The sequence below is a fragment of the Notolabrus celidotus genome, chromosome 15 (genome assembly GCF_009762535.1).
Source record: "Notolabrus celidotus isolate fNotCel1 chromosome 15, fNotCel1.pri, whole genome shotgun sequence".
In the NCBI taxonomy this organism is placed as follows: domain Eukaryota; kingdom Metazoa; phylum Chordata; class Actinopteri; order Labriformes; family Labridae; genus Notolabrus; species Notolabrus celidotus.
The window spans coordinates 28,479,907-28,500,129 of NC_048286.1; the positions used below are offsets into that span (position 1 = coordinate 28,479,907).

The 20,223-nt window shown below is 40.3% G+C and overlaps 1 protein-coding gene across 3 annotated transcripts in view; it reads right to left on the reverse strand.

Moving 5' to 3' along the window:
- The window catches only part of slc6a9 (solute carrier family 6 member 9), a 219,456-nt gene that overhangs the window by 25,115 nt on the left and 174,118 nt on the right, over nt 1-20,223 (reverse strand). For all 3 annotated transcript variants that reach the window (XM_034703117.1, XM_034703120.1, XM_034703118.1), the window contains one exon: nt 5,103-5,259. In XM_034703117.1, coding sequence (XP_034559008.1) covers nt 5,103-5,259 — 157 coding nt within the window. The remainder of the gene's footprint in view (nt 1-5,102; nt 5,260-20,223) is intronic.

The following is a 20,223-nucleotide window of genomic DNA, read 5'->3' on the forward strand; positions in this document are numbered from 1 at the left end:
AAATAAATAAATAAAAACCAGAAAAAGCAAACAAAAACCTCATCTGCTCTGGTAACCTCCCCTGAGTGAGCAGAGAGGTCACTGCATGTGCAGCTGAGTCCGTTCAGCAGAGCAGCAACTCTCTGGTGGTTCAGACTGGACCAGAAACCAGACAGAAATCTATGGGGAGCGTCTATGTGTGTGTATGTGTGTGTGTGTGTGTGTGTGTGTGTGTGTGTGTGTGTGTGTGTGTGTGTGTGTGTGTGTTTTTTTATGAGCATCGGTATGCGAACTAGGTCGGTGCGACCAGCTGATACTGTACAATATCAAAACCTTATCACTGTGTGCAAGCTGCTGGTGAAGCTGAGCTCTCCTGTGCGTGAGGTAAAGTACAGACCACATGGACCTTCTATGTCCTTCTATGGAGATGTAGGTCTTACATGCATAACCTGAATACAAATATTTGCATGTTAAAGGGTACAAAAGTAGCAAAACTGTAAGTCACTGAGCTGCAGGACCTTGACCAATCTAAACCCAATACCTTCTACGGTGTGAGCACATTCACTGAAACTACTGAGGAAGTATTCTACAAGAGAGCGTGAATGAATGCTCATCATGTTTACAGGCTCTGAACACAGAGGTAACACAGACACAACAGAGGAAGCAGCTGGATGAAGCATTCACACCCTTATAGACAATAATGTTGTTATGCAAAAAGAGAAGACTTGATCTTTGTGAAGAGGTTTTGGATTTAAGCTCTGCTAACGATGAGTGAGCTGTTCATTCAGACTGACGTGAGATGAGCGGGTGTGAATAATAAAAACCTGCTTGTTAGAAAAATGACAAATACACCCTGAGACTTTCATGTCAGTAAAGTAAAGTCAGATTAAACGACCAGTTTAGTGTCTGTTGGGTTTTAAAACTTGATTTCCACATTTTTCCAAGCTACATGAACACAATTAAGCTCCGAATATTAACAATAAGAACTTGCAGGGATCAGATTTTAAAGGTCCCAGCGCGCTCATCTTTTTGTTCCTGTTTTCAACAAAGGTTAGAAATCCAGGTGTTACTGTAGAAGTCTTAAAGAAGTCAAAAGTAGGGTTAAAATGAATACATCTACATTAACTAAAACAAATAAAGTAGATGGATGTATAAAAATTGATGAATTAACTCTTTGGAGGATGCTGAAGTAAACACCAGGGGAAATAGAGGAGATCAGGTCTGCTGAGTCAGTGAGCTCTTCTAAATCCTGGATTTTATCAGAATTTTATTTGACTTTATTTTATTTTTAACCGTCTTAAGAAATATATTTTAAAATAATGTTATTCCTTTAGAGTTCTTTTAGCAACTTTGGGGGGAAAGAGAACAAAAATGGAGCAGTGTGTCAGGACATGTTTGTTTCTTTAATAGACAGACACTGTCATCACATGGTGTTCATGGTGTGACCTTTATACTCAAAGTTCCTGTGAATCTGAGCTCGTATGAAATGTTCATTTTCTTTTGTAGGAGAGTGTTTGTTAAAACAAAAGATGCATTTGAAATTTAAATTACAGCCTGTGCTGCTGCTGCTGCTGTGACCACAGATATAAATAAATATAAAGCTTCATCTTTACTGCGATCTCCAGTACACAGCTGTTGCCAAGCAACTGTTTCACTAATTATCTTACTCTTTTTTATCGGCTGAGATGTTTGCTATATTTGAATAGAGCAACAGAATTTATATGGTTACTAGCTTGAATTCAGCTTGTAGGTACACATAACCTTGAGTGCTTAAAACACAGTAACAGATTTACAGATGCAGCTTCAGAAATGTGAATATTGTAAAACTTAATTAACTAAAAAGATACATTTTCATATATTCTATATTATTTAAATGTTAAGTGAAATATTTGAAGCCTTTTGATTCAATATGATGATTATGGTTTGCAGCTCATCTGTATTTTTGGGTCAGGTCTTGACAAATATTCCACATGTTCTCTAAGGCCCAATCTCAACGTCCACCCTCAAGCACTCACTGACTTTGAGGCGCGTTCCCGCTAAGTCCGTGAGGGCTTAGGGCTGTCCCACTGTCAAATCATCAAGAGTGTGAGGGATCTCTCACTGACTTTTTGAGCCCTTTATGTCCCCTTTCCATAAGTGGGCATTTTTGCAGACTTAGCGTAAGGGAATTACCCATAGTTCATAGCATTGTGACGTGAAACACAGATTTCCCAGGGGAAGCCCGCGAGCATGGAAAGGTAAACAAAAGCCATAACATGGAAATAAAAAAAGTGCGACAGTAAAAAAGAAGCATGAAAGTTGCAATGAAATTTACATGTAAAAAAGTTTGCATTTAGTATAAATATAGAAAACAGTCTTAATCTATTTATTTTCACATATATTTGTATACAGTATAATTTATAGATTTATAGTTATATAGCCTATTTATATATTTTAAATTGTGTGGTTAAGCATTCTGCATGGTAAGAGCCTGGATCACATGGTAGTCAGTCGTCCCTTAAGCGCCTTGAATATGAGGAAAGTAAAAATTGTGCAATAAAAATTCCTAATATCACTAAGGTGATCTGGTGACGTCATGTAAGTCACATGCAAAGTCTCAAAGTGCTGTCCCATTCCAGTTCATCTGTTTTGAGACCTCACAGACTCCTGCTCTCAACCACTTTCCAGCTGACGTCAATTAATTCAAGAAGGGCTCAGGGCTTAGGGAGGACATTGAGATTGGACCAAAGGGTCAGGTGAGTTGGCCAATCAAGCACGATAGTTTCATGGGAAGTAAAGCAGAAGTTTTAGCGCTGTAGGCAAGTTCTGATTCTATCAAAAATCTCTTGGTAGAGGCTGTGTTGACTTTGGTTGGATAAAACAAAGCAATCCAACAACAGCAGATAACATTGCACCCCGAATCATCACAGACTGCTGAAACCTCACGCTGGACTTCAAACACCTTGGATTCTGTGCCTCTCACCTCTTCCTCCAGACTCTACATTTTCCAAATAATACCATATTTACTTTCATCTCTGCAGTAATCCCTGATGTTTGAGCGCCTTTTCCTACCACACTTTCCCTCCCAGTAAAACCTCCATTAATATGCTTCAATGTAACACTCTGTGAACAGCCAGGCTTTTCAGCGATGACCTTCTGAAAAAAAAATCTGAGGGTCATACTGAAAAGGTTTGTGGAGCCGTTGCCAGTAATAAAGAGAACTGAAAAAGAAAAATGCTTGAAACATTGTAGTTTATAGTAGCTGAAGAGTGCAGAATAATTACTTTATCATTTTGTTGAATAGCTGAATAACTGATGGAAAATATTGAGACCTTTGCACAATATCTGCTTGTGTACTAAATGTTGGTGCCACTCATTATTAGTGAGCTCTTCCCTGCAGGCTTTGTTCTTTGAGTTTGTTTTTAGACATGAGATTGTGTGAGTCCTATTGGGATTATATTTTCTAGTGAACAAATCAATGGAAATGTCAAAAACACTGTTGTACATTTCTTATCTACAGGTACTCCACATGTCTGTTTAATCCTTCTTTTAAATGTGTATCTGCAGTGTGTGTAAGCTGCTCCTGGAGTGACTACATGCCTTAACTCTTGTGGGAACCTTTTGTTCTACATAAGATAAACATCTTGAAGAAATACAGCAATCTACAGGTAAACCCTGTCATTATTGAATGGTTTTATTCCCTCTTGACTGACAGGTCACAACAAGTCATTGTAAATGGTACACTCTCTACTGTTAAAAAATGTAGAACATGGGTACCCCAAGGAGCTGTGAGCTATCCTCTTTTATTCACACTTTATACCAACGACTGCAGAAGCAATCATCAGAATAACTTTATTCTAAGTCTTTTGAATGTTGATGATTGCCGTTCTGTTTATCTCAATGAGGTTGTCTCATTTCAGGCTTGGTGTGAGAAACATCATCTTATTCTGAACACAAACAAAACTAAAGAGATGATATTTGACCCTAGGGCAGTCAGATCACATGACTGTTTTAATTAGTGATGGTCTAATTGAGCAGGTAGATTCTTTTAAGTATTTGGGTATTCAGATGGATAACTTGTTAAAGTGGAATGTTCATGTTGATTTCTTGTGTGCCAAATTGGCCCAATCACTGCATTTTCTTCACAGACTCAGATTGCTTGGTGGGAGTACGAGTGTGATGTTGACCTTCTATAATGCTGTCATGGGAAGTTTGATCAGATATGGGATGGCAGCCTGGTTTGGCCCTCTATCTGTTAAATGTGAAACTAAGATAGAAAAACTTTTTAAATGTGCCATGATTTTTTTATTGGTAATAAAAATTACCTGCCCCTTCAAACCATCTTTGAAAATACTTTCATCAATCAGGCACACAAAATCTTAAAGGACTCTTCACGTTCTTTATTAAGAATATGAATTATTGCCCTCTGGCAGACGGTTCAGAGCGAGCAGATATAAAAGTAATCGCTTCAAGCTCTCCTTCCTCCCTACTTCCATCACTCTACTCAACAAACAATCTGCACTAACATTATGCTTTTGTATGTGTATCAGGGTTCACTTACTCTGCACTAATGTTCATATGATATTGCTTTTTTACTGCCACATTGGTATCTTATTGTTATTTATTGTATCATGGTTTCTTATCTTGACAGTAGGCATGATATTATATGTTGGTATGTTGAATGAATGTATTGTTTGTGAGCAGCACTGCACTTATGTCCACGACAAATTCCCCCCCAGGGACAATAAAGTTTATCTTACTTACTTACTCTTACTTACTTAAATCCCCCTCTGTTAAATTCAAAAATAACAACAGTACAAGATGTTGGATTCCAGAAGTCTAGCAGATGAATTAACCCTTAATCTTATGGGTTACAGGCAAGTGTTCGTACGTGTCTTGTATTCATAAAGAAGAAACAATTATCAACATCAACATTTTCAGCAGTCCAATGAGTCAGTTTGTTATCATCAGTGTTTGAATAGTGAATTAATTGTCCATTAATTTCAGCCTCCCTTCATTCACTGTTTTTGAATGCACTTAAGCTAAACTGTGATACATTCACGTCCTGTGCCATTAACCAGCACTAAAAGAGACAAACACAGAGTCAGTCTAAATGAACCTCGTCTCCACTCTGAGATATTTACCTCCTCCATTTCTGTAGCAGAGGTAAGGGAACCTCCAGACGTTGCCCAGGCCCACAGCATAGCCCACGCTGGTGAGGACAAACTCAATCTGGTTGCCCCAGTTCCCTCTCCGGGAGTTTTCATCCTTCTTCACTGGCTCGCCTGGAACTGCTCCGTTCTACAACAGAGACAGGGAGAGAGGGGGGGGGGGGTGAGGTGAGTTCAGGTGACGGGAAAGCAAATGTGTCTTTGAGATAATGCTGCTGCAGCAGGTCCAACAACTGCACTCGGCACATTGCAACACACTCTTTTCAACCACACAAGTCCGGGATGTAGGCTGTGAAAGAGGAGAGCATCCCAAAAGGCCGTATTTCTGCCATTCGGCCAAATCTGATTCAGAATTCAGGTGTTTATGAAGTACGTATTCCATTAGTGTCATGCCAGGATGAAGAAAAACGAACCTGATTATTCATACAGCACACTCTCACTCACATATATTGAATATTTCCTGTTAATTACTGTCTTCTCTTCCATAAAGTGTAGCATAAGGTGGGAGCGCTGGAGCAGACAGGATGTAAAGTGAAATCAGCGCCTTAAGAGCAGCCGATAAGCATTTGGTCTTGTCGTCCTGATTTGGAGCTTCTTCTCTCCTCTCCTCCCTCCCTCCATCACTCCATCTGCTGGCATCAGATGGTCCCTCGCTCCTGACCTCCTCTGTAACCTCAGCTGGGCCTGTCTCTCTGTCTGTCCGTGTTTTTACGGGCGCACATGAACACACTCGTGATCCAACAGAAATATAAATACAGCTCATTTTGATCTTTGGGACACTTTGTTTTGTAAACAGTATTTGTGGGGTACCAGAGATATTGAGGACCTGACTCGTTGCTTTTCTCATAATAATAATTAATAAACTGTAATAGTGTATTGATCTTTAATTTTTCATATTTCCTTTCTGGAGGTTAAATAAGAGAAAGATGAGAGCAGGTACCAGGGTTTAGTGGGAGTTTTACGGCTTACGGCTCCAATATTTTGCTTCAGAGTCTTTAGAGACTCATTGAGCAGCCTGATAATATGGAACTGCATTAAACAAGCTTAAAAGTAACCAATGCATGGACCAGTGTTTCTGCATGTATGAAGATAGGATGAGCCTGATCTTTTGCAGCGTTGCATAATTTAAAAAAGCAGTCCTTAAATTAAAATGTGGGAGTTGTAAGATGTTTTCTGATCAATTGTAACTTCCAGCTCCTGGACAGTAATGCTTAACACCACGCTGATGGTATTAATAACAGCTATGCCATTAAATAATTTAGCCTCCCACACATATGGGGGGAAAAGTTAGGATGATTCTAAGGTCCCATGACTGACAGGGGGCCAAAAATAATAACAACAAAAAAATCTGGACTCCTATGCTTAGAGAGAAAAAAACCCCACCTGTCCTTTCTCTCTTTGGTTTGACCCCCTAAAAAAGGCAAAACATAAAACTTTATCAAAAAGAGTGTTTTTCATTTTAAAGTGTGGATGATTGATTGCACACATAGACTTTGAACTGCTAGATTGACTGTGATTCTTTCATTGCTCATGAAAGTATTTGTTAGTTAATGGTGATTTCTGTTGTAGACAGATCTGAGTGCATCCTGTTTTTCAATCGTTGGACCACCTTATGTTTGAAAATGTGGACAGCACTCTGGTTTTTTCCTTTGTTACTTCATGTCGTGTGGACCTGCACTTGCTAAACTCTGTTGAATGAGTGGCACAGTAATGAAAAACTTGATTCATTCATTCATGCTGAGTGTGTTATCTGTGTGTAGCAGAACCTGGTTTTCAGGGGCTCAATGATTGAATAGCGTGACGGTTTCAATTAGAAAAGCTTCCTGTTGGACAAAAGTAAGAATAGTGGTCATGAAAACACACTTTCTAGTTGCAAAAAAATCTGTGCTGTAAAAACACTTCATATTTTAAAAATATCTGTCATTGCATGATATTATTTTTGCTTATGTGCAACTACATTAATCACAGTATGGCATGCTTTGTCAGCTGCTTAACTTTTTGCTTGGAGCTTTTTATGAGCATGTTTTTGCAGCAGATTTTATGTAGGAGCAATTTAGATACAACATATTTTTGTTCTAATTTTCTGAAAGCACAGCAGGACACCAAGTCCCTGGGAATGCAGCTTATTTAGGCTCAAACACACACACACACCCACACACAGAGCAGCATCCCTTCCCAGATGAACGTGCTCCTTCTGACACAGAGTGAGATCGCAATCTTGTTCATCAGCAAAAAATGTCAACAGAAATAACCACAACAACTGAAAACAACGTGCACATTTCGCCCCGATGGTGCTGCAGTTCAGCTCTGAGGCAACGCCAAGTGTGACTAATAAGAGAGGAAAAATATCGAGCAACAAACACAGAAAACAAACAAAACTATAATTTTCCCAAAAGCTCCATAGTTTGTCTTTGAATCTGGCTGTGCTTGCATATCAGGGGGGGGGGCAAAACAAAGAGATTTTCTCCAGCATCCTTGACCTTTGTTAGGAGGAGTGGAGGCTGCAGGTGGGACACACAGGAAGATCAGCAAAAACACACGTGTTGTTGGTGAGGAGATGCTCAGAGTGAAGCCGCGATCACAGCGGTGTGTGAGGAGAAACCCCCAGCAGAGAGCCCGCCAATCTCAGCAGGTCCCACATAGCAATGTCTACGTCTGGAGTTGACTTTGGAAGGAAGAGAGAGCGACAGACACAGAGGCAGAGTGCAGCTGTGTGTCTGTCTGTCTGTCTGTCTGTCTGTCTGTCTGTGTGTGTGTGTGTGTGTGTGTTCTTGTTGGCTGAACATCTTGTGCATCTGACTTAACTATTAGCAACCAGGTGTGTGCCTCTCTGAAGGTGCTGAATCTTTGCCGTTCACTCTCTAAACCTCAGACTGACATGTTGGAGACAGGCATACTACATCCGCTTTGTGTTCGAGTTCAGTGTCAAAGTGAGAGAACGCAAAATAAATAGCAGTCAGAAAACAGAAAATCAGCCTTCAAATTCTGCAATCCTTAATGTCATTTATATTAAATTTAGCTGATACAATGTTTTTCATGTTTTTATGTTATAACTGTCTCAACTGTGTAACGGACTGGTCCACAAACTCTCCAGTGGACTGACCTTGTGTTTCTGACTGGGTATTGGCCAGATATGACCATTATCATTGAAACTGTAATCTGTCAACTCAGCGATTAGTTAATTGACAGAAATTTAGTTGCCTGCTGTTTTGTGAATCAATCAATGAACGACCTTTATCTTAATAATTCTGTGAGGAAGTCGAGCATTTGTCCATTCAGTGGAGGAAGATAACAGAAAATTAAAGAGCAAGAAAATACACAAAGGTCCCTGTAGCCTGACTGGAAACAGCCACATTACACCTCACGTTTGGGGCATAGACTGTGTAAATAATGGACGTAGTATCTGTGACGTCACCCATCTGTTTCTGAAGCGCTGTTTTGAAACCAATCGTCGGCACTCAGACACTATTTGAAATGAATAATTTTCAGATTCTGGAGTTTTTATGTCTTTAGATTCAGAGTCAGGCGGCTCAAACATGCAGGCTGTGAACTCTCTCTTGACCTGTCAATGCTGCTCGTAAAAAGCTCATTCTAGCAACCTTTGTATCTGTAATTGACTATGGTGATGTTCTTTATATGCATGCATCCTCAGCCTCTCTGAAAATGTTGGACTCGGTGTACCATGCTGCATTGCTGTTTGTTTCTGATTTAGGTTTCCGCACACATCAGTGTATCTTGTATGAAAAGGTAGGCTTGTCTTCCTTATACAACAGAAGAATGGAGCATTGGTATGTCTTTCTTTATAAGACTATACTCCAGGAGCTGCCGTCTTATTTGTGCTCCTTATTGATTCCTAAAGTTGTCAGTGGCTGTCATCATCGGTCCCATGGACAAATTATTTTTGTCATTCCTCAGACTCACTCTGTCTTTGGTAAAAGTGCTTTTAATGTCTTTGCTCCCTCTTCTTGGTTTGAGCTTCAGGGTCACCTAAAACTGGATTGTTCAATTCGATTGGAGGATTTTAAAACTAGGATAAAAGGTCATCTGAAAATCAAAGAGTTAGGCCACGCCCACACAGTCCTGAGAAATACTCTGACCTGTAAAATAAGCTGCTTTTGAACAGAGCTTTTTCATACCTATGGATGTTTATTTTCACTCAAATCTTTGTTGAAGCTTGATTAGACATTTAATATTGATATTCTATATGAATTTTAAATATTCCAATTACGTTTCCTGAGGCTTTAATATCTTTTAAAATGATGCGTTATGAAAAAGTTCAACACCGGAAAGAGAATGAGCTGTTTAGAGTGAAATTTGTTTTTGTACCAGGCTGGAAACATGTTTATTTATGCTGTAAAGATCAGCTTTTTTCAGCTGGTGTGTATGTTGTTTCCAGTACTTCAAGGACCAGCCTCAAGTGGACACTTGAGGAACTGCAGTTTTTTAACACTTCCACATTGGCTTCAATTCTTGTGGCCGGAGGTTGCCACTTAGTTTGGGGTTAAGGTTGGTTTTGTGTAAGTTTAATTTTTTTTTTAAGTTTGGACAGCTATGGCTCAGTGGTAGAGTTGTAAAGAATCATCTCTTATTCAGAAGGTTGGATGCCAGCTCCTGTTGAAGTGACCCTGGGAAAGACACTGAACCCCAAATTGATCCCAAGTGGCAAACCAAGCAGCGTGTGACTGTGTGTGGATGTGTTGAGTTAAAACTGATGACCTCACATAGCACCCTGTGCCATCAGTGTATGAGTGTGTGTTCAAACAGGTCAGTATTAAATCATGTAAAAACATTTTGAGTGGTGGTTTATCATTTACTGTGTGAGATTTCTCCTTGTCATGTATGAAGTGATAGCTTTGCAGAGCTGTGTAGTGAAACGAGCCTGCTGAAAATTATAATACACGCTTTTAGGAACTGTCAGTCATTCCTAGACAAAATGAGTCATTGGCTGTGAAAAGATCAAATGAGTCTTAATAAGGTTTGTGCAGCTCTGAGTGCCATCATAAAATGAATAAAATCTTAATTCCATCATTGCTGACTTGTCATGTTTCCTCATTAATTGCATACGCATTGTGCAAGAGTTCAAGAATAGGAACTAGTATTTGGAGGAAACTGTTTACACCATAAAACAGCGACATCAATAAGCACATTTTAACAGTGCAGGGTCAGAAGCTTTTGTTGTGTTAATGCTTTTTTATCCATCATCTTATTGGTGGAGTGTGACCTGCAAGTTCACACATTTCCTGAAGCTTTATGGGGAATAAGGTCAGAGTGGAATAAACAAACAGAAGTGGGTGCACCATAAAGAAAAAAAAAAACACAATCTCTTGACCACAGTGAGACCTTTACATTAAAGACAGAAATCAGAGCTGGATCAAGCACTGAGTATAAGCCGGACCCTCTGGGCTAAACTTCCCTCAAACTTTGAGTCTTTCATGACATTCCTCTTTCCCTTGAAGGACCTCCATGTCTGCCTCCCTCTCCACCCAGGTGCTGTAGCCTGTGGTGTTGGCTCCCAGAAGCCCCCCAGTCAGGCAGTCAGACAGACAGACAGACAGACAGACAGACAGACAGACAGACAGACAGACAGACAGACACTCCTCTCTCAATCCCTCCATCATGTGCTTCTCTGGGACCATCTGGGCTTTACATAAGACCACACATGTAACCCCTCCTCCCATCTCTCCTTCTATTTAGTTTGCAACTTTGCTCTCTTTCCAAGGTCTCTCTCCAGTCGCAGCTTTGACTTTGCTGTGACTGCGTTAGGAAAATGACATATGTTTTTAAAGAAGAAATGTTTTATACTCATTAAGAGGAAGACAAGTTCATTTCAGTGAGCGATCTCTGAGCTAAGAGAACTCTGTCATTTTAGAGGTTGCCCTGTTTTTTTACAAGTACTGCTTCCACACAAATCTTAATGCTCCCATGCTGTCTAACAGCTTAACGCTACTTACAAATAGGAGATAATTTGATAAGTCAAACAGAGAGCTTGTGTTGCTCTTGTAATGTTTGTTTTGTTTATGTGATATATCTCCAGGTGGGGCAGGGAGAAATGAGCTAATATCGCAAATTACTGTGTCCCAAATTGGAAAAACACCCAAGCCAATTAAAGCTAAAAAGTAAAGTTGTTACAGAAAAAGAATCATCAATGTTTTCCTTATAAAGAGAGTTTTCTGGGATGTTTATGATGGGCAGATTTGTTTAGTCTCTGCTGACTCTTTAGAGAAACCGGTCCATCCAAACCAGAGAGGAAAGTAACAGCAAGAAAACAAAATTAAACTTTGGTCAGGATAATAAGGTGTGACTAAATCACAGTCTTCCTGCAGAAATCTTTTCAATCCAACTTATTTTAGGCTAATTAAGCTCTTCTATCACAAACACACTGCTTCTCCAATAACTTCTTCATAATGGAGCATTCATCAGTTCACCAGGGGGTAAATTTTGTGTTTGTGAAGTTGTAATGGCAGGAACATTTCATTCAAGTGCTCATATGTCTGATTGCAATCAGTTAGACAGCTGACTCTCTTACTGACCACAGCAAGACCTTTAAACTGTGTCTGGTCTCAAGCAGCATGAGTTTAGAAACCAAGGGCACAATCAAGGGGAGGAGGGTTTCATGGTTAGGCTAAAGTGGAAAGCAGCATAGTGCTGTGAAATCTGCGAGAGGATGCAGTGTAAACGGTTGACATCACAGCTAGGTTTGACGAAACAAGGCTGAGGGAGGTCCGCTTTAACCTCTGTAAAAACCTGTTTTTAGATACACAAGACTTTTATGATGCCATTAAGAGGTAAATAATGGAGTTAAGTGTAATCTTGAAGAGCTGCAAATGTGGGGCGACAGATTAGCTACAGTGAGGATGAACCATAGACTAGTATAATAAATGGATGTAGTATCCTTGACGTCACCCATCTGTTTCTGACGCCCTGTTGTGAAGAAATTATGAACTCAACCTGACTGCCGTCGAGCTAGTGTGAGGTAATGAGGCGGGTTTTGAGCCTTCTTGCTAACAGCTACAGTGTTCCCGCCTGCCAATCAAGTCAGATGTGACTCTCATTATGCAAAACTCATAATCTTAATATCTTCGAAACTGCTGAGTTATGAAAAAAATCACCCCCGAAAGAGAAATGAGCCGTTCAGGCTGAAACCATTTTTTTGTACCAGGCTGTAAACATGTTTATTTCTGCTGTAAAGATCGGCTTTTTTCAATTGGTGTGTATGTGGTTTCCGGTATATCCGGAGCCAGCCTCAAGTGGACACTTGAGGAACTGCAGTTCTTAACCCTTCCACATTGGCTTCTATTCTCACGGCTGGGGGTTGCTGCTTGGGTTCAACCTGATCTGTGTTCCTTTGCTGCATGTAATTCCCTAGTCTTTACACAGTTTCCTGCTCTATCCTTCCCCTGTCTCTAAAAACAGTTATGCTTTAACAAATAATTTCTAGAGTTTTTTAGATTGTTGTTCAGAATTGAACAGGTCAGTATTTTGCTATCTGACTGGTTCAATTGAATGTGACACAAACTGAATGCTCCATCAAAAACCTCAATGGCTGACAGAAAGGTAATGTTATGTATATTTTAAGTCTGCAGCAGCTTGCAAAATGTACATTTCAGCAAACAGCAGTGAACTGAATGAGGGATCTTCAGTGATGATCTCACTGGTTTAAAACAAACAGTCTGTCAAGCAGCAGCTGACAGGTTGCTAACTCACCTCTGTGCTAAGCTGACTTTGCAAAGACTTCCAGTGCAGTGTTTAAATGTGAGAGGAGATGCTGATCAGTGTTGTACAGACTCCCTTACTGAAAGTAGCACAGATGCACTACCCTCTGTAGGAGATGAGTTTGAATAAAAACCTTCAATAGGTACTGTGATGTTTCACTAAAGCTGCGCCCTCTGATTCTCTGCGCACAGACCATCGTCCTTCGTGTCAAAATGAGTCTGGCTGAAAGAAAATAAGACTTAATATAAGAAGACAAATGTGTTCTTCTCAATGATTAGCTACCTTAAATGGTGGTGTCACTTCTCTTGTAGAAATTATAATGGAGGAATGAACTATAAGATAAATATTGGTGACTTTAATACTTCACGGGGATCATTTCTCCTTTCTCAGTCAGAGTTCATTGTGCTGCTTTTTCTTCTATTCATTAAACAAATGAAGTGATCAGCAAATAATGCACATCATGCACATAAAGGATGAAATTAGGCAAAAAAAATGAAGGACAAAACCACTTTCAAATGTAACAGTCAGGAACAAAAGTGTAGCAACAACCCAGAGGACAAAAGCTCCCTGGGTGTTCAGCTCTTATATAACAGCTGATACAATTACAGCCTCAATCAGCTGACGGTTGAAGAGGACAGTCTGCTCCTATTGTTTAACCAAAAGTCCAGACAATTAGTTATCATAACTTGTGTTTTCATATTTATTTTATTTATGTAGAATCTATCAAACATGCATTAATTAACTATGGCTGGAACACATTTGATATAAATTAAATCAAATGGAAGTTTTCTTTTGTTCTTTTAAAACAGTGATTTAGTTTCTCCCCAGATGCCTTTTCTTGTCCTGAGTTACCTCCTGCTGCTGCTGCTCGTCCTCCCTCATCTCAACGACCAAGAGACCACTTCAGTTTTATAGACTGGCAGGAGCATTTACACACACACACACACACAAACACACACACACACACACACACACACAGGACCACGTTGACGGACAGCTGCAAGAACCTTTCAAACCGACAGCTCCTGACAGCTGCAGACATGTCTGTAAGAGACACCATCCACTGCAGGGTAGCAAAAATAAAACTTTTCTTTCCTCTTATGGCAACACAAACACACTTCAGGTTTCCTTCCTTGTCTTTTGATGATGATCTCCCAACTCTAGCCATGGAATAAATGTGGACAATAGCACTTGTGATATCTGTGCAGAGCTCTGCAAAAGGTTTATAATCTCGTCCGCATGAGTCTTATTTAGTGACACCTCCTAAAGAGCCACAACATTAAAGCTCACTGCTCTCTCTCCCCCAAAATGTACATCACATGCATCTATCAGACAATGTGTGAAATGTGTCAGAGGTGAAAGTTTAAAGGGTAAGAACACAGCTACTGAAGCAATTCTTTGAAATCGTTCAGCACAAAAATAACGTTGTAGGAACGATTTTATACAAGATGAGAGTGTGATATTTATACACCGCAGACACATGCACCCATTACAGCTGATTTCCACAGCTAATTACACTGCTGCCATTTAACACGTCTGTGACGTAGCACAGTTGCTCTCCTATTGTATGAGCGTACGCAGACACACACACTCACACACACACAAAAGGATGCACACTCCACTGTACAGATTTTCTCACAGACACATAATCAAAAGCTTAATGTTGTAAGTGAGTGTGATTTCTGTGGATCACTGTATTGTTTGTTTCTTTGTGAAGCACTTGGAGCGGAATCACTTCAGTATGAAAAGTGCTATATATAATGATTGATTGAATCATATTAGCTGGTATTCTTTGCAAAGGGTCAAAAGAAGAAGGAAGTGATCACATGAGCGTTTTGTTGTGTCATATCAAAATAAAAGCCAAACGAAATTTGAAAATCTAGCGATAATTATAATATAATATAATATGGATATTTTTTAATCAGAGATTATGAACAAAAGATCCTAGTTTCCTGTGAGTTGTTTTAATTCAGACTAGCAGTGGAACATTATTCAGTGGAAACTGGGATTTTGTCCATAATCTCTGATTGAAAATATTCTGATTTATCGCTCTTTTTCAAATTTTAAATGGCTGATATTTAAAATCACACATCAGATCAAGCTGTGATTAACAGGATTACATCATGAGGTTGTCCACTATTAGTCTGAACTATAACGAGTCAGTGGAAATTGAGATTTGCTCATCATCTCTGATTTAAATATCCAGAATAATCGCTATTTTTTCAAATTTTCGTTTTGCTTTTATTTTGAAAGGACACATCAGAATGACCTGTGATTGGCGGGACAGTCCGTTTCTCCGCCAGAACAAACACAGCCATAATAAAGAGTAGACGCCGCACCGACCGCTACTACCTATTGGCGCTGACGAGCCGTGGGGGCGCTGACGAGCCGTGGGGCCGCCATCTTGGTCCGGTCACCCGCTCCACTCTGTAATCTGTTTGGCAGGCGCAATTAAGTGTCAGTGCATTTAATCAATCATAACTCACTGAATACTAAACTGATTTTCATGCAGGGTTTTTTTTTCTGCAAACATCATACATGTAGGTATGATACAGGACACATGGCTCGGCGTATTTTAATATTCATAGTGGGCTGAACAGTAATAGAATATTCTGATATGTGATGTATGTGATGTATGATAGGTATTTTGCCATACAGTGCTCTGGCATCTTGAAGTCTCTGCTGCTTCAGTTTATGTTGACAGGTAGGATCATGGGTAGGATGACCAGACTAAGATGGCGGCTGCATTTCTTGCGCCTCAGCAGCCAATGCGGCGTCTACTCTTTATATGTCTATGGTCAAAAGGGTCCGGTGACACTTTTCAAAGGTTTTAAGGGGGAAACTGCTTAAACACTGAAATGCTGTAAAAGTAAACACAGACCAGTTTTCTGTAGCTCACATTTAGTGTTAATAACCACATGACTGCTTAGAATGACCTTGTCACTATTTCAATTATTACATTCAATAGTGGAATTAAATTTGAGGTTGATTTTACGTCATCCTTTTATTGTGGAAAACATGAAAAAAAAATGAAAGCTATGAAAAAAGCTATTATCATTTCACAAACTGTCTGATGTGTCTGAATATCTGGAGTTTCAGATAACAGTCCAATTAAGAGATTCTCAACCTCAACTCAACTCTGCTGCCATCACACCTTTGTACTTTCATCTTCTGCTGCTGCATAGTCCTGGTGTTCCAGGGTGTGATTTCACATTGGGGTCGGGCGTTATAGAAGCACATCAGCTAAACACACAGCTGTTCCACCGTGCCTGCTCCCTCGGCTCCTGTCTGTGATCCTGTCTCAGCCCTGTAACACCTCTGTTGCCACCTCCAATGACGGCACAGTGGTGGGACGACTTTGTCCCAGCATCATGCCTTAGTGGCGTTATATTAAAGTCAGAAACTTTCCAGGAGTGTAAACATCACACCCTGAACTGGAGTAATTTATTTTTAGCTCTGGACTGCATTATTATTATTATTATTATTACTATTATTTATTTATTTATTTGTTTTTATTATTATTTTAACCATTATTATTTGAATCATTGCTTTAACATATATTTATGTTATTTAATTATTTATTTATCTATTTATTTCTTATTTCTTCATCTGATCTTGTTAACTCTACCTTATTTTTAACTTTTCTTCCCACTATTACTTATTTCATTAATTTTACTGTAATGATTTTTTTTTTATTTTTAAGTTTATTTTTATTATCCTGCCTTTTATCATTTTACCATTGCTGTTGTTTTCAAGAAGAAGAAGAAAGAAAGGTACTTTATTAATCCCCAGGGGGGAAATTCAATTTTTTCACTCATGCTATTTTTGGACATGCTACACATACAGTTTTTTTGGTATATACATACAAATGCCCACACACGCAGTGAACATGCTAAGGGAGAGATGTCAGAGTGAGGAAACTGGCGTCAACCAGCGCACCCCAAGCAGTTGGGGGTTCGGTGCCTTGCTCATGGCCACCTCGGCAGCGCCCAGGCAAGTGAACCAGCACCTCTCCAGCCACCAGTCCACTTGCCAAACTTCGTCCATGCTGGGACTCGAACTGGCGACCCTTCGGTTCCCAAGCCAAGTCCCAATGGACTGAGCTACTGCCGCCCCCTTCTGTCTCTCTGTTATTCTGTGAAGCACTTTGGGCTGCATGTTTATATGTATGAAAGGTGCTATATAAATAAAGTAGAGTTGGGTTGAGTTGAGTTGAACTGGTAGTTTAAAAAGGTCTTAAAATTCTTAGTGGTAGCTGACAGTCAGTAGAGCTTGTGGCTGCTGGTTTATTCGTTCACAGACTGGTTTCTTCTGGTCAGAAACACACAGAAGCCAACTAAAGACTATTACATACTGCCACTTTAAGGCTCCCTCCTGTTACCCCTTGCCTGCTATGTGTAACACACATAGATGTAATGGGGCAAAGTAATTCCACCTCTTATCCTACATTGGAGGTACTGACAGAGGCAAAATGGGGTGAAGATGGTGGTGATATGTGGCGTTGGAGCCGACAGAGTGGAACAGTGCTGTGTGTGTGTGCCTGTCTGAGTGTGTGTGTGTATGTGGAGGTCCCACTGCGTGTTTACAAGCCGTAGCTTTCTTGCTTCTCCACCGGTGTTGCGTGATGTGAAATCAAACACTGGGACACCAGCATTACGTTGTTGTGGAGTTAAAAGTGTAAATCCACAGGCTTAGTGATGGCAGAAGTGTGACAGAGATGTTCCTGCTCCTTAACAGTGAAGATTGAGTGTCGGGAGGTCGTGCTGGGAACATGAATGAAGCATCATTTCAGTGATGACATAATAACAGCAACAAATTATAAGTCTATTACCACAGTATCTCTAGCAAAACTGATAAAAACACTTCCATGTGATGCTAGAAATTTAGGTCACAGCTATATTTGAGTTGTTGTTTAATCCCAATCTAACAAGAATCTAATATGCCGTTGTTTCATAAATATTTGTGTTCACGCATTGCACCTTACTTTTAGGAGTTGGGACTTGGATGAGAGACCACATGAGCAAAAGATCACACCTGATCCAAACCTTTTTGAACAACAGCGTGTACCCTCAAACAAACCATGTTACGCAATGTTCTACCATGTGGCTTCATTCACTGAGTTAAAAACAGGCGTAAATGAGCCATGGTCACATGGAAACACCCAGGCCAAAAATGTGACCAATATTCCTGCTTTTTTGGCACAGAGCACACTGATAAGAGATGTTGAGTGGGAACTGGGCTGGGTGATGTGGGCAGAAGAGAGAAATGAAAAAAAAAGGCAAGGACAAAGTACGTAGTGAGGACATGCAGGAAATGTCACATCAGGACAGACTGGAGACATCAGTCGACACAAGGGGGAGGGTCATCATGTGCATATCAGGGTCTGTCGCACCTCAAAGTGTTCACAAGTGGTAGAACTATTCAGTTAACATGTCAAATATTCTGCTTAGAAGAACATTCTAACCTGTTTATGGAGATTTGATTAGGAGTGATAAATAAGGGGACAGTTATTGGGCTCCTGTGCTGGAGTATAGACTGTTTGTTATACTATACCTGCACACTAAAAGTTGACCTTTCTCGCTGTCAGGGACTCATTCGCATTCACACAAGCAGTTCCAAATGCAACCTGATCTCAACACAGTCCACTGCATTTTAGGCGCTATGCGGTTCCTTGCTGAAGGTGAAAAGGACCACAGTTTGATGCATGTGCTTCTCTTGCATCAGACAGAGCCATGGGAGCCTCTTCACAATAAAACAAAGAGTGTGCAAGAGGAAGAACTTTCTCAAACATGTCAGAATGAGACTGAACTACAAAGAGGAAAAAAAAAACTGAACGGATGCATCCTGAAACTTAAGTCTGTCCAGTTTTTTTCTCCATCAGTTCTACTGCACTTCACAATAAACTCTGAGAGACTGTCAAAGGTGTTTTTAACTAAGTAGAGGACCCTTGACTTTAAGGATTTCATTACAAATCATGTGACTCCAGCCTCTTTCACATACGCTCTGGCCCCATACTTATCCAAAGCTGCTTGTTTACATGTCCCTCACAGCATGAAGTCTTCCCCGTCAAGAGAGCGAAGTGGGGTTAGTCAGGAGGAAGGACATGTTGTCAAAAGCACAGCGGACAGAGCAGCAGAGATCTGTGCTCTGATGCATTGCATTTACATCAATGCTACATGTAAACAAATAGATGTCACATCTTTGCCTCTCTATTCAATACATGATCTGAAAACTGAATATACATCAGGGCAACCTGGAACAGTCATATTGTCCACCTTGATTTGAGTCATCCTTACTTTTTTATGATGCCTCCTCTTACATATATGACATTTAGCACCTCGGCATGCAGTCAAGGCGTAAGTCTTAATCTTCTTACAATCAAAAGATAAACATGTCATAAATTCAACCAGAAGGTCACATTGCACACTAGCTAACATAAAAACTGTTGTATCCAGTAAACAAGGTAGCTCAAAATACCACCCAGTCAAAGCGATCCTCCCAACAGGACAGGAAAAAAAACATGTCATTTTGAAAGACTTCCCCCCGCCAATAATCAGGCCTCAGTTTTCCAAAGTGGCACACGTATTCTCCCTCACTCCACCTATGCAGAGTTTAGTAAACATGTCTGTCTGCAGAGACTGAATCCACTCGGCTATTATGGGACAAAAAGCCCACCGGATCCCCCCAAAAACAGGCGGCTCAAAGCTCTCTTTATGAGTGGGCTGTGAGGTGAGAGTAATAGGCCTAAAGACAGTGTCGACCGTGCCTTCTCAACCTGCTACCATTGGGGCCACATACCAAAGGATCCCATTGGGCAGAGACTGAATAAACCCCCCTCCACGCCTGATTAATTGAAACCAATGGATGGGGTGTCAGGAGGAGGAGAGGGGAGGAGGAGGAGGAGGGGAGAAAAGTCGGGCCCTGTGAGATGAAGGGTGGGATAGATGGCCGCACAGAAGCTAGGGGTCACTTACAGGTTACATCAATCCATACATTGACAAAGACGCTCAGCAAGTCAGGAATCTGGAAGTCACCCTTACAACTGAGAGAAATGTTGGTGTTTTGATAATCTCCCTTTTCTCCTGTCTGTGTGTTAAAACTACTCCACGTTTCATCAGAGTGTTGGCTGTGCACATCCTTGGAAAATATGTTACCACAAGGCACGACGTGAACTTTAAGAGCAGTATCTCTGGATGTCAACTGAGGTCAGCCACGACTGTGAAAGAAGATACAGCAGCGGGGAAGACAAACCAACGAGGCTTCTCTGCAATAACCCACATTTCAATGCTCTCTTTATGCTTTTCAATCAAAATAATGTCATAAATAATTCAAGTATTTCTACATTTAGATGCATTCATAAAGTGCAAAATGAACAGATCCT